The 19523-nt window shown below is 38.4% G+C and overlaps 1 protein-coding gene across 5 annotated transcripts in view; it reads right to left on the bottom strand.

Moving 5' to 3' along the window:
• RNF144B (ring finger protein 144B) overlaps positions 1 to 19523 on the bottom strand; it is a 133855-nt gene that overhangs the window by 38172 nt on the left and 76160 nt on the right. For all 5 annotated transcript variants that reach the window (XM_032462558.1, XM_014567329.2, XM_006194283.3 and 2 more), the window contains exon 2: positions 16636 to 16836. In XM_032462558.1, coding sequence (XP_032318449.1) covers positions 16636 to 16800 — 165 coding nt within the window. In that variant the 5' untranslated portion in view covers positions 16801 to 16836. The remainder of the gene's footprint in view (positions 1 to 16635; positions 16837 to 19523) is intronic.

Here is a 19523-nt window from a genome sequence, read left to right as displayed (position 1 = left end):
CCTCATAAGCTCCCAGATCTTACCGATGCAGCTGGCAGACAGAAAACACTTTTGAGTAACAAGGTCTAGCACAAAGACTCTCTACACTGGATATTTAATAGAATCATCTGGGGAGCTTTCCAAAGTCCAATGCCCAGGCTACACCTCAGACCAATCAATTCCGAAATTTCAGAGGGAAGGACTGGGCATCAGTATTTTATATTTTATATATATATATATGTATATATATTTTATTGACATATAATTCATGTATCTTATAATTCGCTCATGTAATGGCTTCTATTGTAATCACAGAATTGTGCAACGATCACACATTGATTTTAGAACATGTCATAATCCCAAAAGAAACCCCATGCCAATTAGTAGTTATTTCCCATTTCCCCCCAAATCCTCCCACCCTCGCCCCAGGTTTAGGCAACCACCAGTCTACTTTCTGTCTCTATGGATTTGCCTATTCTGGATATTTCACATAAATTGAATCATGCAATACGTGGTCCTCTGCGACTGGCTTCTTTCAATAGCAGATACATGTTTTCATTTTTCTTAGGTATATACTCAGGAGTGGATGTGATCTATGATAACCCTACATTTGTCTTTTGAAGAACTGCTAGACTAGTTTCCTAAGCAGCTGCATCATTTTACATTCCCACCAGCAGTATGAGGGTTCCAGTTTTCTTCAAGTCCTTACCAGAACTTGTCACTGTCTTTTTTATTGTAGCTATCCTAGCATGTGTGAAGTGACATCTCACCGTGGTTTTGATTTGCATTTCTCTAATGGCTAATGATTTTGAGCACTTTTTCATGTGCTTATTGGTAATTTACACACCTTCTTTGGAGAAATGTCTATTTAGATCCTTTGCCCATTCATAATTGGGTTATTTGTGTTTTTATTATTGAGTTGTAAGAGCTCTTTATTTATTCTACGTATGCCCCTTATCAGATATGATTTGCAAATTCTTTCTCCCATTCTGTGGGTTATCTTTTCTCTTTCTTGGTGGTGTCCACTGAAGTATAAAGGTATTTAATTTTGATGGAGTCTGATTTTTTTTCTTTTGTTCATGCTTTGCCTAACCCAAGGTCATTAAATTTTTTCTATTTCCTATATTTTCTTCTAAGAGCTTTTTAGTTTTAGCTCTTATAGTTAGGCCTATACCCCATTTTGAGTTAATGTTTGCCAGTGGCATGAGGAAGCAGTCCAAGTTCATTCTTTGCAAATAGATAACCAGTTGTCCAAGCACCATTTGCTGAAAAACTGCTCTGTCCCCCTGAATTGCTTTGGCAACCTTGATGAAAATCAACTGACAATAAACATGAGAATTTATTTCTGGACTTCCAATTTTATTCCATTGATCTATCTCTCTATCCTTTCAATGGTATCACACAGTTTTGATTATGGTAACACTGTAGTTAGTTTGTAAGCAGTAAGAGAGTTCTCCAAATTTGTGCTTCTTTTTCAAGATTGTTTTGGCTATGTCAGGCCCATCAAATTTCCGTATGAATTGTAAGATCAGCCTGTCAATTTTGGCAGAGGATAGTTGGGATTTTGATGGGAGTTGTGTTGAATTTGTAGTTGCATTTGGGGAATACTGTCATTTTAATAATATTAAGTCATAATCCATGAACATGGGATATCTTTCTATTTAGTCATCTTGAATTTCTTTCAACATGCTGTAGTTTACAGAGTATAAACTTTGTACTTCTTTCGTTAAATTTATTCCCAAGCATTTCATTCCTTTTGATATTATTATAAATGGAATTGCTGTCTTTAATGTCATTATCATATTATTCTTTGCTAGTGGATATAAATACAATTGACTTTTGTGTTTCATATTCTGAAACCTTGCTGAACTGGCATTAGTTATTTTTAAACTCTCAAAGTGATTACAATGTGCAACCAAGTCAGACTTACCAGGTTCAGTACCACCCATGCCCTCAAGTTTAATCAAGGAAGGTATGTCCATCATCAATGCCTTTACATCATTTTGGAAAATTCAGAGGCATGACCTCCACAGGAAGGAAGGACTCTTTTCTAACATCTTCATACAGAATACGTGCATCAGCTAGTTCCAGAAGAAACAGTAAAGGAAGCTTAAAGGGCAAATTATAGAAGCAAAATTTAAACATACATTAGAATTTAAAGTATCTTTAAATATTTTCTCCCAAAATAGTGCTGTTACTCTTTCTGGAAAAAGGTACTAACATCCACCTTGTAAGTCTGAGAACAGTCATTCGATATGGGAGATTAAATCTGGGCCCCAATAAAAGTACCTCCTGTTCCCACCAAGCAAGAGTGATCAAATGCTTCTATCTTTATCTCAAGTGATCATGAAACAACCAAATTAAGATAACTGGTGACAGAAATAGCTCTGAAGAGAAATCCCCTGGAAATGTTGCAGTCTGTCCAGTCCTCACAATGAAGCCAATTAGATCTGCTAAACTGGAAGAACATTTCAGAGCAGGGAGCAGGCACTAGGGTCATAAGGTCTCCTTCCAACATGAGTAACTCAGTAACTCTTCAGCTGACCTTTCCGAGGCTTTCCCTTTTGTCCCGCCTGCACTGCCTTTCTTAGCAGAGGGAGGCCCCAATTCTGATACCAGTTCCAAGGAGATCCATGTGTGCCAGGTGCTATCTCACGACACAGTATACCCAGAAAAGCAACCGAAGTTTCCAAGAGAAAAAAAAAATAAAAAACAAGAAGTCTTGCCCAGTTTACATCCTTCCATTTCCTCCAAAGAAACATTAGACCTCAGAATTGCCAGCCCTCAGCTGGCCCCAAGGCCTCAGCCAACAGGCCCAGGACAGGCAGTGAAGATAAGCACAGCCCAGATTAAACATCAGTAGATTCCACTGAACTCATTTATCACTTTCCTTCTCTCCTCCTGTGCCCCTAAAGAGTCCCTATTTGAACTCTCAAGCAGCCCTTCTGACTCTCTCAAAATATACATAAGGGCTCAGCAACACAGAAAGGAACAAATCCCAAATTAATAAACGGTCAAGAAACTCCTTCTGCCAAGATGCAAGGCTATGCAAGTGATTTACATAAAATATAACCATTCAACCAATCTAAGCAAACAACTGGAGAATGAAATACTTACACTCTACTAGAGCATTCACAGTGAGTATTAAAACCATACAAGGGACAAAAGGCTAAATGGACAGATAGACGTGTAATGAAGCAAGTCAGAGTAAAGAGTTAATGTTGGAATCCAAGAGGTGGTGGGAACATAGATATTCATTGTTAAAATGTTTTCATCTTTGTTGTATGTTTGAAAAGTTTCATACCAAACTGTTGTATATTTTTTAAACTAAAAATCAAAAAGAAAAAGTATACTGTTCATTAAATCTCAGATTTTAGTGTTCCTTAAAGCAGGAGTCATGTGTGTTATTTTACATAAAACCCCAGTATCTGTATTAGTATTTAAACCAGAGTTTGAATAAATTATAGTGAAATAAAACCTTAATAATTAAAACTAATGGGAGCCATATTGAAGAATAATTACCTAAATTTTTGAAATTTTAAAAGAATATTTACACCAGATAAATGGAAAATGAAACTAACTCACTGTCGATTCCATTTTTCTCTACAGGATATAACCTATAAAGTCGGCATGTAAAATAGCTCACATCAATGACCCGAAAGTTAGACAACAGTGATGCCGTTAGTTTCCTCAGGAGGATACTCCTTCTCTGCATGGAGTGATGGTTAGGAACTAAGAGCCATCGGTGTGGTACAGACCTAAGCCTTAAGCAAACTTCCTCTTTGATTATATTTACAAAAGAGAATTTATTAGATGTAAGACTGGTAAAGTTGGACAATGACCCATGGTAACTAAATTGAATATGAGCAATCCTGTTTTATTCAAAATTAACTCAAAATGACTTTATTCAATTATCCATAGCAATATCAGAATATCTTTCTACTTTTAAATTAGGTGGTAACAAAACTGCAACTATTCTCACCCCATAATTTTCCCACAAGACTCTCTTCTGCCAAAATGTGAATCTTCTTGACATTTCCTAAAAAGCAAGTTTCCAGAAATCAGGGAGGTTTTATGTGCTGCTTTCCTTTTTTTTTTTTTTTTTTTTTTTTTTTTTATTGCCATAATTTGAACCAGTCTTCCTTTCCTTTCTCTTAGTAAATCTGTAGGTCTACATATCCCAGGCGCTATGGATGCTCTTGTTAAACTCTGACCACCACTTTCCAAATGTTTTGCATTAGCACTGTATTCCAGCAAATTACACTATCAAAGCAAAGATCATAAGTCAAAGCCATATGACCAGTTGTTTCAGAAATGTGTGTCAGTGGTCACAAAAGAGACAGAAAGGGCATACTATTCCAAAGCACATGATAATGAGCAATTCATATGTACTTCACCCATAGCGTGAGTGCTCTGCAAATACCTTGGACCAGTGCATCAGAATCCCTGGGAGGAAGAACTGAAACATAGATCGCTGGGCCCCATGCCCAGAGTTTCTGATTCAGTAAGTCTAGGGTGGGGCTCAAGAGTTCATAATTCTAACAGGTTCACAGCTGCTGCTGATGCTGCTGGTTTGAGGACCACACTTTGAGAGCCACTAGCCTAGAACTAAAATATTCATTACACGAGAGGCAGGAGAAAGTAGGAGATGATGGGACCGAGAATATTTGTCAGGCCCCTATGATCACTGTGATATACGTCTTAAAATTACCACATTCAATCTTCACAGCAACACCGAGACCGGTATTATCCATCTCACACCAAGCAGTTCAGTTACTTACCCTAAGTTCCCATGACTGGGAAATATAGGAGTGGAGATTTAAACCAAGGTCTAATGGAGACACAGCCCTTCCTGGCTGCCCCACTACATCACCATGATTTCCGTGTTATGAGAAAGAAAGCATAAGAAAATACCGTAATCTTTACAACTTGAAAACACTACTTTTGTTCCTCCTGAAGGTGACTCACCCCGTAAACCGTAAAGTTTTTCAAAGACTAGAGATCATTCCATATTAAAACGCTCTGGTTTTCACAAAGTACCCAGGAAAAGCAGATATTACAGCTATAAAAGGTTTTTTTCCAGTTGCAGTAAAGATCTCTGTGCCTTACAGTACCCCATTCATTAATTATCCTCAGCACACAGGATCACTTGGAAACTGGCAGGCTGAGGTCTTCCTGGGAACACCAGTAACTCCACAGCATGATGTATGAGGAGGCTGGAAGACCACCAGTATTTGAACTAGGAAGTCTGGGCTTGAACCCTGAATTCAGTTTCAACATTTGAATATACACTAAGTACACTGGGAACTTCCAAGTGTGTAAATCAGACTTCTTAATCTCTCAGCCCTTGGTTTCCTCAAATAATTTGCCCAAAGTCACAGCAAACTCCTCAGTCCTTTCAAACAGGGGCTATGGCCACCAGTGTGTTCCAATTACACATATACCCTGCAGTCTCTAGAGCTCCTTGAATTTTTTAAATCATTTTCTACTTACATCTTCCTTAGACTAACCTTTTATGTACATAAGAACCAGTTGTCATTTTGTATTATATAGGCCATTGTCCAGCTTTAGAAACTTTTAGGATCACAAACACCTAATATGGGCCTCATCCGTTGTTCATGCTAACAAATAAAATTTAGGGAGCATGTACTATGTGCTAGGCAGTACATTATGTATTTTCACAGAGGTTGTTCTTATCTCATCCAAACTACCCTATGGTCTAGGAATTAAGAGAATGGATCTTGGGCAAGCAACTTAATTCTGCACTGGTTTCTTGATCTGTAATATGGAGGGTAAGAGTAAATGGGGGAAAAAATATATATGTGTGTGTGTATGTGTGTAAAATATATATAATATACTCCATAAGAGGTACTCAAATGCTCTCGCTTGTCCTTCCTTGATTTTTTAATAGGAAAATAAAGAGGGGGTCAAAGAGGATGTGGAGAAAACAGAACCCCTCACATCGTTGATGGGAATGTAAATTGGTATAGCCACTGTGGGAAACAGTTTGGAGGTTCCTCAAAAAACTAAAAATAGAACTACCATATGATCAGCGATTACACTCCTGGGTCTATATCAGAAAAAAATAAAAACACTAATTCAAAAACATACATGCATCACAATGTTCATAGCAGTGTTAGTTACAATTGCCAAGATATGGAAGCAACCTAAGTGTCCATCAACTAATGAATGGATAAGGAAAATGAGATGTGTATATGCACACGTGCGCATGCGCACACACACACACACACACACACACACACACACACAATGGAACACTACTCAGCCATAAAAAGAGAATGGAATTTTGCCATTTACACCAACATGGATGGACCTGGTAGGCATGATGCTAAATGAAGTAAGTCAGAGAAAGATAAATATTGTATGATATTAATTATGAGTGGAATCTAAAAAATACAACAAACTAGTGAATATAACAAAAAAGAAGCAGACTCACAGATTTAGAGAACTAGTGGTTACCAGTGGGGAGAGGGAAGTGGGGGGATATGGGGGGAGGGGAGTAGGAGGTACAGACTATTAAGGATAAAATAAGCTACAAGGATATATTGTACAACACAGGGAATAAAACCAGTAGTTTATAATAACTACAAATGGAGTATAATCTTTAAAAATTATGACTCACTATATTGTACACTTGAACTTATATAATATTGTACAGCAACTACAGTTTAAAAAAAAAAAAGACAGGGTCAAAGAGACTGAATTAAAACCCTCCATTCCTGTGGGTAATAACTCACAAACACTTTCCAGAAGAGTCAAACCAAAAGCACCTTCTTACTGGAGGTGGGAAATAATTCAAAACCATTGAGGCTTTCGGTTAACACAGAGCTATTTATTTCCATGGAAATGGAGTGCAGAATGTGTCCAGTCTGATTCCAAGAGGTTCCGTGCATATCTGAACTCCACAGCATAACCAATCTTTGATTAATTTAACTGTTCAGAAAATGAATTTTCCAGTTAACTCACAACCTTTTTGGCTGCCACTTACCTAAGTTTTTAAAAATTTCTTTTCCTACTTAGTAACATCTTGTCCCTGAAAATAGTTTTCTTGTGTGTGTGAGATAACACATCTCCCACCACCGTAGGACAACTGCAATGAGCACTACCTTTTCATTCGCTCATGTCTCCTACGTGTTACACTTTTCTCTATAAGGCCCATTTTTCTAACTTTAGAGTCCTGTGAATACTAAGGTGTGAAATCAGCTAAAACTGTCCTGGGACTGGACAAGCCATATATCTTTTAAAGATAGATTCATGAGATGAGTTTGTCTGGCTGCAGTAAACTTCCTCCTTTAAAAAAGGAAGCAAGGATTAAACAATGAGATATGTTCTTTTCACATATCAGATTAGAGAAGATGAAAAATTTGAAAATACCCAGAGTGTCAAAGAAGGGGCTTTTTCTACACCATTGGTGGGAATGCAAAAGTACGGTCTACCATGATAAATAGAGTATATGTTGATGAGAGTGTTTTCTGAGCTCTCCCCACCCCCTTCCTTCATCCTACTCCAGTTTTGCACACTTTCAGATCATTCTCCACCCTATGCCAAAGCCACTTTCCCTACCCCACATCCAAACAAAGCCTTCCATTGGCTCCATGATGCTCTTGAACATGACACACAAGACCCCCCATCCATTTCTGCTTGCCTTTCCAGCCTCCTGCCCAAGCACACCTATACTTCCAACGACAGATTCCAGGGATGTCTCTCAGCTCTCAGCGTGGTTCCTCAGTAGCTCATTCTTCCTTGGTTCTGTGCCTCACACACAGCTGCCCCTCCTTCCCTCAGCATCCTTCCTATCCATAAGCCCCACCAACACTGCCATCAAGCAATCTCCTATTCATCTTCTGGTCTCAGCCCCTTAAGAGAACTTCTCTGACCTCCTCAAGTCTAGTCCAAGTGGGTTCCCATATGAACCCACAGCACATTGTACTTCCTTTATCAGTGGGTCTGCTTCCCACATGAGAGCTGGACTGGTTATGCTTCATGCACACAATGAGTGCAGTGCCTGGCACACAGTAGCACCAAAAGGAAGAGCAGAATCCAAACTAAGATGGGAAGAGACTTAAAGGAAACTGCGATAAAGTACAACTTCAAAAGGTATAAATAGATCAACTTTGTTGACTCAGTAGATATTAGGACAAATTCTCTCACTGGACACCCACTTTTGGCTGCTCTCTCGTCGTGGTGTGCATGTCTGGCCAGCCTATCACATTCTGACATGTGGTTCAAAGAATTAAACTTTGGCAAGGTGCACTTTAAAAAAAAAAAAGAGATACAAGCACAGATCACTAATGTATCATCTTTTTATAACCTTCTTTGTGAAAAAGAAATTAAATCTTGTTTCATAGTATAGAACAAACCTGCTACCCTGATACCATGTATTTTTCTAAGAGAAAGTAGAAAAGCTTGAAGTACTTGTTCAACCAGTGATCAAAGTCAAGACTGGAGTTTTTGCAAATAAAGCTTATTCCAAAAGAACTGTGTCAACCGAAGCAAAGGAGGGGGGAACAAATTTATTAATATTCCCACTGGACAGAGTGCTGCGGGTGAATTTTTAATGGGTAACCTTGTCCTCCAACAGAAAGATAACCTTCATTCAAATAATACAGGGCTAATTAGTAGACTAAAAATTAAGATTTCAATCAATTTTATTCTAGAGAACAGAACTAGTATTAACAGGTAGAATTTATATAGAAACAGGTTTCACATCGATGTAGAAGAAGATAGTTTAGAATTAGAATTTCCAATAAGTGAATAGCTGGAATTACGGTATGCCCCAATCCTGGAGGTTTTCAAGTAAAATAATCACATCAAAAGCAGTAGAGCTACACACGCCAGCTGTATTCTGGCCACCGCACTACATGCTTTATCTAGATTATCAACCGCAATCTTCTCCCTGACCTTATGAGATGATATATTATTATCCCTACATTGTATAAAAGAAAATGAAGACTTAGACTACCCAAAGACAGTAATGGCTACCATCTACTGGTCCAAGCCACTACCATCTCTGCCCTGAATTATCATACTTACCTTCCTTAGTTCCTTGCTTTCACCCCTGCCCCTGTAGTTCATCCTCTATGCAGCAGGCAGGGTGACTGTGATGGTTAATTTTATATGTCAACTTGACCAGGTCATGGGACGCCCAGATATTTGGTTAAACATTATTCCTAGGTGTGTCTGTAAAAGCATCTCCAGATGAGTTAGAACAGAGATTAGATGCGAACATATCAAGCACATTCCCAGCTTAGGACCTCCACACTGCTTCCCTCTACTTAAAAAATTCTCCCAGACATCTGCACAGTTCGTTTGCCACATCCTTCAGATCTCTGTTTAAACACAGCCATGCCTCAGTATTCTTGGGGGATTGGTTCCAGGACCTCCAGTGGATCACAGAGTCTACGGATGCTCCCTTACATAATGTGGCATAGCACAGTTGGTCCTCCGTATTCATAGGTTCTGCATCCACAGACACAGAAGGCCGTCTCTCACACTTTGTCAGTAAGACTTCTCTGACTGACAAACATTAAGTAGAAGCCTCCTCTCCCGCAGCATTCCCCATCCCCTCACCCTCCTTTGTTTTTCCTCAGAGTGCAGAGCATCATCTGATTTCAGTATTTACTTGTGTCTGTATCTTGCACTAAAATGTGACCGATCTGAAAACCAGACCTTGATCTGATGCTTCACTACTACATTTTCACCATCAGAACTGTGTATGGCACAATAAATCTTTGTTGAATAAAGGAAGCCCAGACAACCAGATTTGAAACCTATTCTCTTAAATGTCAAGCCATACTAGCAACTAGGAGCAGAACTTCTTTCTTTAGGAGGGTAGGGGGTCTAGAAGACCTAAGATCCCTTCCAATTCTAGGACTATGAGGCCACGACACTGTCATTAGGCCCCAAGAGTATGCCTCTCTTTTGCTGCTGTTTCATCTGGCCACATTTTACCACTTTCCTTGAGTAAGTAAGTGGTAAGCGTTAGGCAATGGATGAGATCATAGGTCCAGGAAGCCAGCTCCTCCTTGAGTCATCTCTAATCCATTTCTCATGCTGGTACAGTTTGCTCTCATTTCTCAGATGCTATCTGACCTGCAGCCATTGTCAGTGGAAAAACATAGAATCAAAATGTGTGTTTTAAACCAGTGGCTTGACTGACAAACAAAAAAGTCATCGTAGTTTTATCATTAGAACTCTACACAAGTGTAAGCAGCAACTATATTCAAGTCATTCACAAATAAATAAAGACAAAGAGGAATTCATTGGCTCACTGTCAATCATCCAAGATAAAGTTAAGGGAAACCATAAAGCCAATCTTGCAAGCCAGTGTATTTTAATACCAGAAACCAGCAGAGCAAGAGAGGGCTCTAAACTGGCAGAATTTACTTCTGCCCATTTAATGCTACCAGAAGACATGGGAATCCAGAGAGCTGGAGATGTTAAAGTTTCAGGAAAAGCTGGCAGGTCACAGGACCAGAAGAGGGGACAGAAAACTCCTCTATAACATTGCTGGAGTAAGGTGCCTCATTATTTCCTGCAGCTCCACAGAGTTCTCAGTAAAAGATACTTAAAATTATACTGACTAAACATATCAAGCCAGTAAGTAATTACATTATTATATTTGTACTGGGCATCAGCAGTTCTTAAATAAATAGTAGCTTGAGACAGTCTTCCATCGGAACCTTTTACATCCATCAGAAACGTGCTCATCTTTTCACTTTCCAGCTTGTATGGGTTTTTGTTTCTCCTGTAAGTCCTACTTCTAATTCTTCAGTTGAAATATCCAGCCATTAGCTAGTCTTCGGACAAATCCAACAGAGAGATTTCTCACTCTTAATCCTAACTGCTAGTCTGCGGGTGTCTCGGAATAGCAGCAAGTTGAAATCATCTATATAACCACCTTTCATTAGCCTTTTATAAGGCTAATGAGGAAGCAAGTCAAGTCTTTACAGGATTTCCTTCCTCGAAAACATTTTTGAAGAACAGGATAGCACAGAGTACTGACAGGACTCAGGAGAGAAAGGAGTAATAACGTTAACTTCCTGGGGGCTTGTGACTGCGCTGGTTGCTGTACCGGGGTTCTCGTTTGATGCCTTCGACAACACTCTAAGATAGGTATTATCATCCACTACCCTCCCTCCATCCCACAGGTGAGAAACTGAGGTTCGTGGAAACCAAGGGCCTTGCCTAAAGCCATACACCATTACATGGGAAAGCCTGAACACAGGCCCGGGTCTTCCTAGCTCTGTATTTGCACTTTTGATCACCATGCATATGACCCTGGAAGGGAAGGATGGAGGTGGGAATAGAAAAATGACATTCTTTTGTGCTGTACACCAGAGACTGAGACAGCATTGTAAGCTGACTATACCTCAATAATTAATAAATAAATAAATAAATAAATAAATAAATAAATAAATAAATAAATAAATAAATAAATGCAAGCACCTTCATCTGGCAAAAAAAAAAAAAAAAAAAGAAGTAGAAGAAAAGAAAAATGACATTCCTTTCTCCTAATGCAGATATCAGTTGCAACCCAGGAAAGAACCATGGCAGCTTCTTTGCTTTGCTTCACCTGAAAGTTACCAGTCCGTGTGGGTGCACACGTGTATGCATTACTGTACATACTCAGAAGCATACACACACGTGCAAGCACATAGGCTGAAAATCTTCCCAAACTGTAAATGTCTCCCAGGCCATATGTGAGCTTTTCTTAAAGGTCACCCAGCAGGCCCCAAGGAAAACACAGGCTTGGTCGAAAAAGCTTTATATTTCCTCTCACTTTTTTAAACATTGGAAAATCCATTTGGCTCAGAGAAATGAATAGTAAAAGGAGTTCTAACTACTTAGAGCCAACAAAATGTAATGGAAAAAAGGCAAGAATATGGCTGGACTTTATTTTCTTCTTCCTGAGCACATCCTGTCTTTAATCTGAGTGGTAAATAGGCCATGCCCAACATACCAACTCTTTTCAGGTGAAATTATCTAGGTTATAAAAACAAGCAACAACTGTGTTTTCATTATTCCTTAACTCATGGCTGACAGAAATAGCTTCCAAAATAAATCAAGAGGCAAACACTGCTCACAAGGGAGAAACCCACAATTTTCCCTCTTTTGATAATTAAATTGTTGTGAATTTTTTCTTCAATTATACTGGTATGATATTATCTGAAAGAGTGTGTTGCAAAAGCCAGAAAAGGAAAATTTGAATTTTCATATTTGCATTATTTAAATCCACTGGAGAGGGGGAGGCTTTTTCTATATTATTAGTTACTAGACTAACACCCCCAAGATACTTAACTTCCAAGTACAAGAATACATAATTTTGCAACACCTCTCTGTAACCCCACAATACCAACTTCTTTGGTTCCGTGATACACCTAAAGATTTATGTCACGCTGGTGAAAGCCACACCCATTTTTGTCCTGTACATTTAGTTTCCCTTATTTCATACTACTTTTTTCTCTAAGTTAAATCTGAGCAAAGAGTCTAACAGAAATCATCTTCACAAACAACACAGTAAGCTTTCTTTAATAAGAAACTAGATTATGATGGATTATTTGAAGCAACATCTGTCACATTCCTTTCTCTGGATGTCATTTAAATCAAGAATTAACTACATAGAATAAATTAAGGCAGCATTCTTTTAAGCACTGGTTGTGGGGAAGTTAATAGGTATTGCCCTAAAAAAAGGTGGCACTGGTCAGATGGAAATCTTCATCAAAGTTAAACATGTCCCTTTGCTTTCTTTGTAAACACAAGATTTCACAGAGTCTCTAAAGCGCAATAGAGGAGTAGAAAACATACCAGTTTCCAAGCTAATTTGACTATGGGACACTTATTCAAAGATCATCTCTGTTTCACAGACCTAGAGGTTCATGGAACCCACTTGTTTTGGAAAGCACCTACTTCAAGGCCAGGTCTGAGCCGGCTAACATCCAAAGGTCAAGTCAGACACTCCCCATCTAACCATTTCACTGTCCCCAAGCACATAGATCACACTGTTTTCTTAGGAAAAACAGGACAAGGATAGAAAGTATAAAAAAACTCTACTAAACTGATGAAAATATACAAGTTTAGCACCACATCTAGCAGGAGAACCATTACACTGGAACATTCCCCTAATGAGAGAGGGAAGGGGGAACTATCTTAGCAAAACCATTTTAACTATATGGTATATGCAAGAAGGCGTTCCCAGCCAGTAACTGCAAGACATCAGCCAATCATATTTAAAACTGGAAATTAGGATTTAATAAAGAATAGTGCATTATGAATTTGATTTTTAAATATCTTAGAAGAAAAATTTGATTGAAAGCTTCTGCTCTTTAATATTCCATATATCACACAGATTTGATACTGTGTATGCTAAAAGAAAATAAAATTAACATTGAAAATTAAACTTCACTTCTAATGCTATCTTGATGTCATTAAAGTACTAACATTAATAAAAGTAAATGCAGCAGAAAAATTGGATATTAGTAGTATATGGTATATTTTAAAATGTCACAGATTTCTTTTCAGCCTTGAAAACAGAAACACATTTGATATCTTTAATTGAATGCAAATCAAAACCTAGGGGGATTAGACACATTTTTAAATAATTTTTTTAAAAGAAGAAATAAGAGCTCTAACAAGAAAAGTTAGAATAGTATTTCAGGTGAGGCTGATATCAATTGCAAATGTATAGACGCTAATGTAATCAAACACATACAGCTTACTTATTTTGGCGGATCACAGGAAATGGGGTATTTGGGAAGCCAGGGGAAAGTTACGGTTTATAGCTATGGAAAGTTCTCAAGTGGTAGGGAAACCAAAACTACCCAGGCATTTCACCTTCTGCTTTTGAGTACTCCCCAACTAGGAGGAAGTATGAATCCAGATGACAGAATAATCTGATTGTACTAACTCCTCCCCCCAAACTGCTGAAGGAGACATGAGAAACAGCTGCATTTTTAGTTGGGCACTGAGACTGCTGAAACAATAATGTGGCAGTGTCGACTCCTTAACACAGCCTTTGCTCACGTGTGTACTCTTTACCCAACGCTGCCACACAAAGTTGAATTCTGCACCTGGAGATCTCATTGCAAAAAGTGAATTCCATATCCTGCTTTTGAACGTCAGTAACCCTCAGCCAAAAATTTCCATCCTGGCTTTACCCAAATGCTGCTTCTGACTCATTTGTTTCAAGGATTAGCAAGGGTCCGAAACCAACGTGAGAAAGTTGGAGAAAGTAATCCGGAAGCACAGCACTCAGAAAGAAAGCAAGACCAAAGGAAACTGAAGCCAACCCCGTGATGACAAGGCCATTTCCTCACTTCCTGTAAAGTAACACAGGCCGACAAGATGCGGAAGAACCAGCACAAACATCACTTGGTGAAGCCTCCTCCTGTCCACCGGACCATCACAACATCCTCGTCCCACACTTCTAACCTCCTGCTCTACTTTTTCTAAGTCCCTATTACCCACTACTATGTAATTTATCTATTTATTATGCTTATTGTTTATCATGTTAACCCCTTTGATAGAATATAAGTTCCTAAGAGCAAGGATCTGCTGTTTTTTTAATGTTTATTTTTATTTTTAAATTTTGTTGGGGGGGTGGGTAATTAGGTTTTATTTAATTTTTAATGGAGGTGCTGGGGATTGAACCCAGGATCTCGTTAATGCTAGGCATGCACTCTACCACTGAGCTATACCCACCCTGCTCTGCTGGGTTCTGTTTCTTTAACTGATAAATCCCAGTGCCTAGAACAATTCCTGGGACACAGATGCTGCTCACCAGGTATCTGCTGAATGAATGAATAAAGGATACTATTCTTTGCCATCTTTGGATCCCATGGTTCAAAACATTAAAGGATTTTAGTTGCTTTCCTTTTTACCTAAAAATTATTCCAAAGCTCCTCCATGCCCTAATCCTCAATCGGAAAAGTTAAGAAAATTAATATAACTAGCTTGAAAATGTGTCGTGTCAATTAAATTACCATAGGAAAAGGAGATGGAGTAAAATTTATGTCACCTTAATTTATCTGTTTTTTTTTTAAGTATGCTTAGTAAAATGCCTTTTTTATAAATGATTCTAGTATTTCCTTAATGATCCCTTTCTCCTTACTCCCCCGATTTAAGCACTAATCATGGCAACTAAACTGTTCAATTTCCTTCACAAGTCAGAGTATTAAACCCACATTTGTCTGGTGATTATTGTACCTCTTATATAATAAGTATTAACAGTCTGCCCATACAAGGCCTACCAAAGGAAAGATCAATGGTGAAGATTATAATTTAGGCACCAGGCTCTCCCTTCTACCATGCTGAGATGCCCAGCACTCTTCCTGGCTGACTCTTAATCCATTCTTAGTTTAAAAGTGTAGTTGATTCAAACACATACAGGAGGAGAGAGGTAGGTATCCTAAACAGAAGAAAGAACATCTATTTCTGGGCCAATGAATACAGGCCCAGAGGAGCTGTATCTTACTATTTTTTCATTTTTTCATGAAAAATTCATAAAATTTGTCATTTGAAATTTCCCAATTGGGGATGTAAAAAAAAATGTGTCGAGGCCAGATGTGGCCCACAGGCATCAGTGTGTAATCTCTTGTTTAAAGCCTCAACTCAGAAAGCACTGCCACCAGGAAGCTCGGTCCAAAGTGGGGGAGACACCCCTGGGGTATGCTATGTCTGGCCATCCCTGGTTTCACCAGACTCTTGTATAGTTCCTTCAATGTGTCCATCTTCCTTGCGGAAAGCATCTTATTCATCTTTATATTCCTAACATTCAGCAGTGTCTAGCACACAGCAGGAGCTCGAAAAATGTTTGAATAAATGAAAATCTGGACAAGACCACCTGGGTTCACACTTCAGTAGTCCCTTTCAACCCATCAGCCTGCTTCCCATCTTTACACTTTAATCAACCAACCTTCAGGAAAACACACGATCAAGGTCATGGGCATTGGTACCAAGTGTCAAACTAAAAGAGGCAAGCCCATCCCTGGAGATCTATAGGGTTCTCTTTATTATAAGGAAGAAGCAGCATTCAGCATGCTTTGAAAATACAGGGAAAAAAAATAAATATGACAAAGTAAAACAGTTGTATACCATGTGCTTTGTAGGAGATGTGCAAGTATATGAAAGAAAATTCAGTAAATTGCTACCTGATTCTCCATCATTCAAAACACTTTTTTGCAGGGGGAGGGTATAGCTCAGTGGTAGAGTGCGTGCCTAGCATACACAAGGTCCTGGGTTCAATCTCCAGTACCTCCTCCAGAAATAAAGAAATGAATAAACCTAATTACCTACCCCCCAAAAAAATACTTCTTGCAGATGGCAGTTAACTAAGGCATGTTAAAAATGTCTCTATTTTGTTCCTTAGCTAGAACTTAAGAACAGAGATACTGCTTATCCAACCAATAATTAAATTTCACACACATGTTAGTAACACTTTGCCTAAAACCCAGTAAATATCAGATTTAACATTCAAGATAGTATTTAGAATCAGATCCAAATGTGGAATCGTTCTCCAAAGCAGGATCATATGGTAGCACACTCTGGCTTCTCAAGTCAGGCATAGAAATGTACCCTGTACTTCTACAGTTCTTCCCTTTGTACTGTCTCATGATGAAAGCATCAAGGAAAACTTACAGCTGTGCAAAAGATGCACTGGCATTCCTGGAGTGTGGTCATCTTGTCCAGAGACTGTTCACACAGGCAGAGTTTGCAAGTGACAAGCGGGGCGAGAGCCAGGTCTCCTGGCGCTGTGTTTTCGGCGGTCATGGTGAGACAGTGGAGTCTACCAACCGAGCCCATCAGCCTGTCTTCAGCCTTCTTCAGTCTCTTCAGTCCCTAAAGAAAGGCCCAAAGCAGAAAATATTATATCCGTTGATTCATCTATAATTTAACCAACATATCTGGGTGCCAGCAGAGCAAATCTTCACCCTCAATGATCTCTAAATGTACGGCAAATGCATTTCTGAGGACCATGGGTGAGAGAGCTTGCCACCATGGCAAGGTATTCCTGCAGTCCTGAAATGTAAGGTGACCTTGCTGTCCTGACTCATATGAGGTAAACTATGGGAATTAAAAGACCACTATGAACAAACGCACCATTTAGGAATCTCATTGCTACGGTCCATTCAACAGATTCAAAAAAATATTTGAAAATAGAATGTCACTCAAAAAGTTAAACAAAGAAGTACCTTATGATCCAGCAACTCCACTTTTGGATATACACCCAAAAGAACTGAAAACAGGGACTCAAACAGATACTCACACAACAATGTTCACAGCAGCATTATTCTCAACAGCCAAAAGGTGGAAACAATCCAAATGCCTATTAATGGATGAATGGATCAACAAAATGTGATATAAACACACAGTGGAATATTATTCAGCCTTATAAAGGAATGAAATTCTGACACACACTACAAGACGGATGAACCTTGAAGACATTATGCTAAAGAAAGTAAGCCAGACACAAAAGGATAAATATTACATGAGTCCATTTATATGAGGTACCTAGAGCAGTCAAATTCCTAGAGACATAAAGTAGAAAGGTAGTTACCAAGAGCTGGAAGAGGGGGAAACAGACAGTTACTATTTAATAAGCACAGAGTTACTGTTTAAAATGATGAAAAAGTTCTGGAAATAGTATGATGGTTGCACAACATTATGAATGTACTTAATGCCACTGAACTATACACTTAAAATGGTTGAAATGATCAACTTTATGTATATTGCACCCCAATAAAAAAAAGTTTTCAATAGGGTGTTGATGTTCATTTGTGTTCCTTCACATGCATTATTTCATTTAATCTTTTGTAACCACAATGATTATTTCCTTTGCTTTATAGATGAACTGAGGTCCTGAGAAGCTAAGTAATTTGTCAACATTCTCAAAGTTTATACATGGCAGAGCAAAACTCAAACCTCCATCTTCTAAGGCCAAGTCCACGTCCTGGTCCATTGCACCAGAACTGCATCACAAGTGGATATTATGTAGAGGGATGGAGCAGGGAGAGAGAGATGTAGGAAGAGAAAGGGAGAGAGGGGAAAGAAAGAGACACGAAGTCTATGACTACAGCTATCATAAGATCGCTGAAAATGTGCAAAAATAAAATTCATCTCTACACATAGCACGACAATAGGAAAGGATAGTTCTACACTGAAAAATCAAAAGAATAACTGAAGTCCTTCCACTAGACTGTTTTTACTCAGAATATCTTTAAAAGAGGTAAAATAATTGTGAAAATAATTTTCCTACATAATCGTAGTTTTCATCACGTTAAGAAATTTCATGTTCTGATTAAATAAAAGCAAAATCCTAAAGTTTTTACTATTTTAAAAGAGTATGGCCAATTCTAACAAACTTGGCCGTAGAAGTAATTGTACCGTCTCCCCCTACAAGAATCAGAGTCTCTGCCTTCCAATTTTGAGGAAAAAGAAATTATTTCTCACATTCAGTTTCTGTTATATAGAGCCCCACAGTGGCTTCGGTCTCAATATATAGGTACAAAAGTCCTAAAACAAGGGAGGGAAAAACAAATTGGCTTAGAAAGAAAGAAAAAAAAACCTATGAAAAACTAACTGCACAAACTTTCTTACTGTCGTATCAGAGTCAACAGTTACTAACTCTAGTAACCTGAAGTATTTAAGGTTCATGGCCTACTCCTTTAGTGGTAGTAGAAGACTTCATTAAAAATAAATTAAATAGGAAGTTAACCAATGATTGGCTTCCAATATGACAGATATTTCTCGGGAAAGATCCAACATGGTTAAAGACACAGCGTTTTTATTTGATTAACTATTCATGATCTATCACCCAGAAAGCAAATTAAAATCAAATCAACCTGCACATCAAATTCAGGATTTTGAAGTTTAAAAAAAAAAATCTCTCTTTGGGATCAATTAGGGGTAAAAGTGAATGATTTTACTGCTTCCTTGTTCCTAGTTTATGCTCACACAACTGTCACCTGTTTTCTTCTCCAAGACTCTCCTGTTCAAAACACACATCATCTTATCAATGATATCTTTTCATCTTCTTCTCACCTCCATTTTCCAAATACTGCTCATATACCATATTCTGAACTACTTTCCCCCTCAAAAAGAGAAATTCCAAGTTAAACAACAAGAAGAAATGTCACCAGTAAGTGCTTCCTGAGGAGTGAAGATGGGAAATGACACAGGCCAGAAACATCCCACAGCACAAATGTCAATTACACCAACAGCCCATGCAGAGGAAGCTGTTGAGAACAGATAAATCCTGCTGTTCCAACCCAGAAAGAGAGCTAGGTGTCCTTCAAGAAAGTCATTTATAGAAGAAGGCATTTAATGGGCCAATGAACTCGAAAAATGAAGACATAATTGGATATCTCTTAGAAGATTATCTCTTTGAAATAGTCTTCTTTTGAAGGCAGGACTAGAAGTCGTGTGAATCAAGGCCGTCTGAAACATAATCTTGTCTTGTGCCATATACATAAGCTTTTACTCCTTAGTTTGTGAGTTACATGCCTTTAGCTACGAAATCAAAGTTG

Source organism: Camelus ferus, chromosome 20 (genome assembly GCF_009834535.1).
Source record: "Camelus ferus isolate YT-003-E chromosome 20, BCGSAC_Cfer_1.0, whole genome shotgun sequence".
In the NCBI taxonomy this organism is placed as follows: Eukaryota; Metazoa; Chordata; class Mammalia; order Artiodactyla; family Camelidae; genus Camelus; species Camelus ferus.
This window is presented reverse-complemented; position numbering and strand designations above follow the sequence as displayed.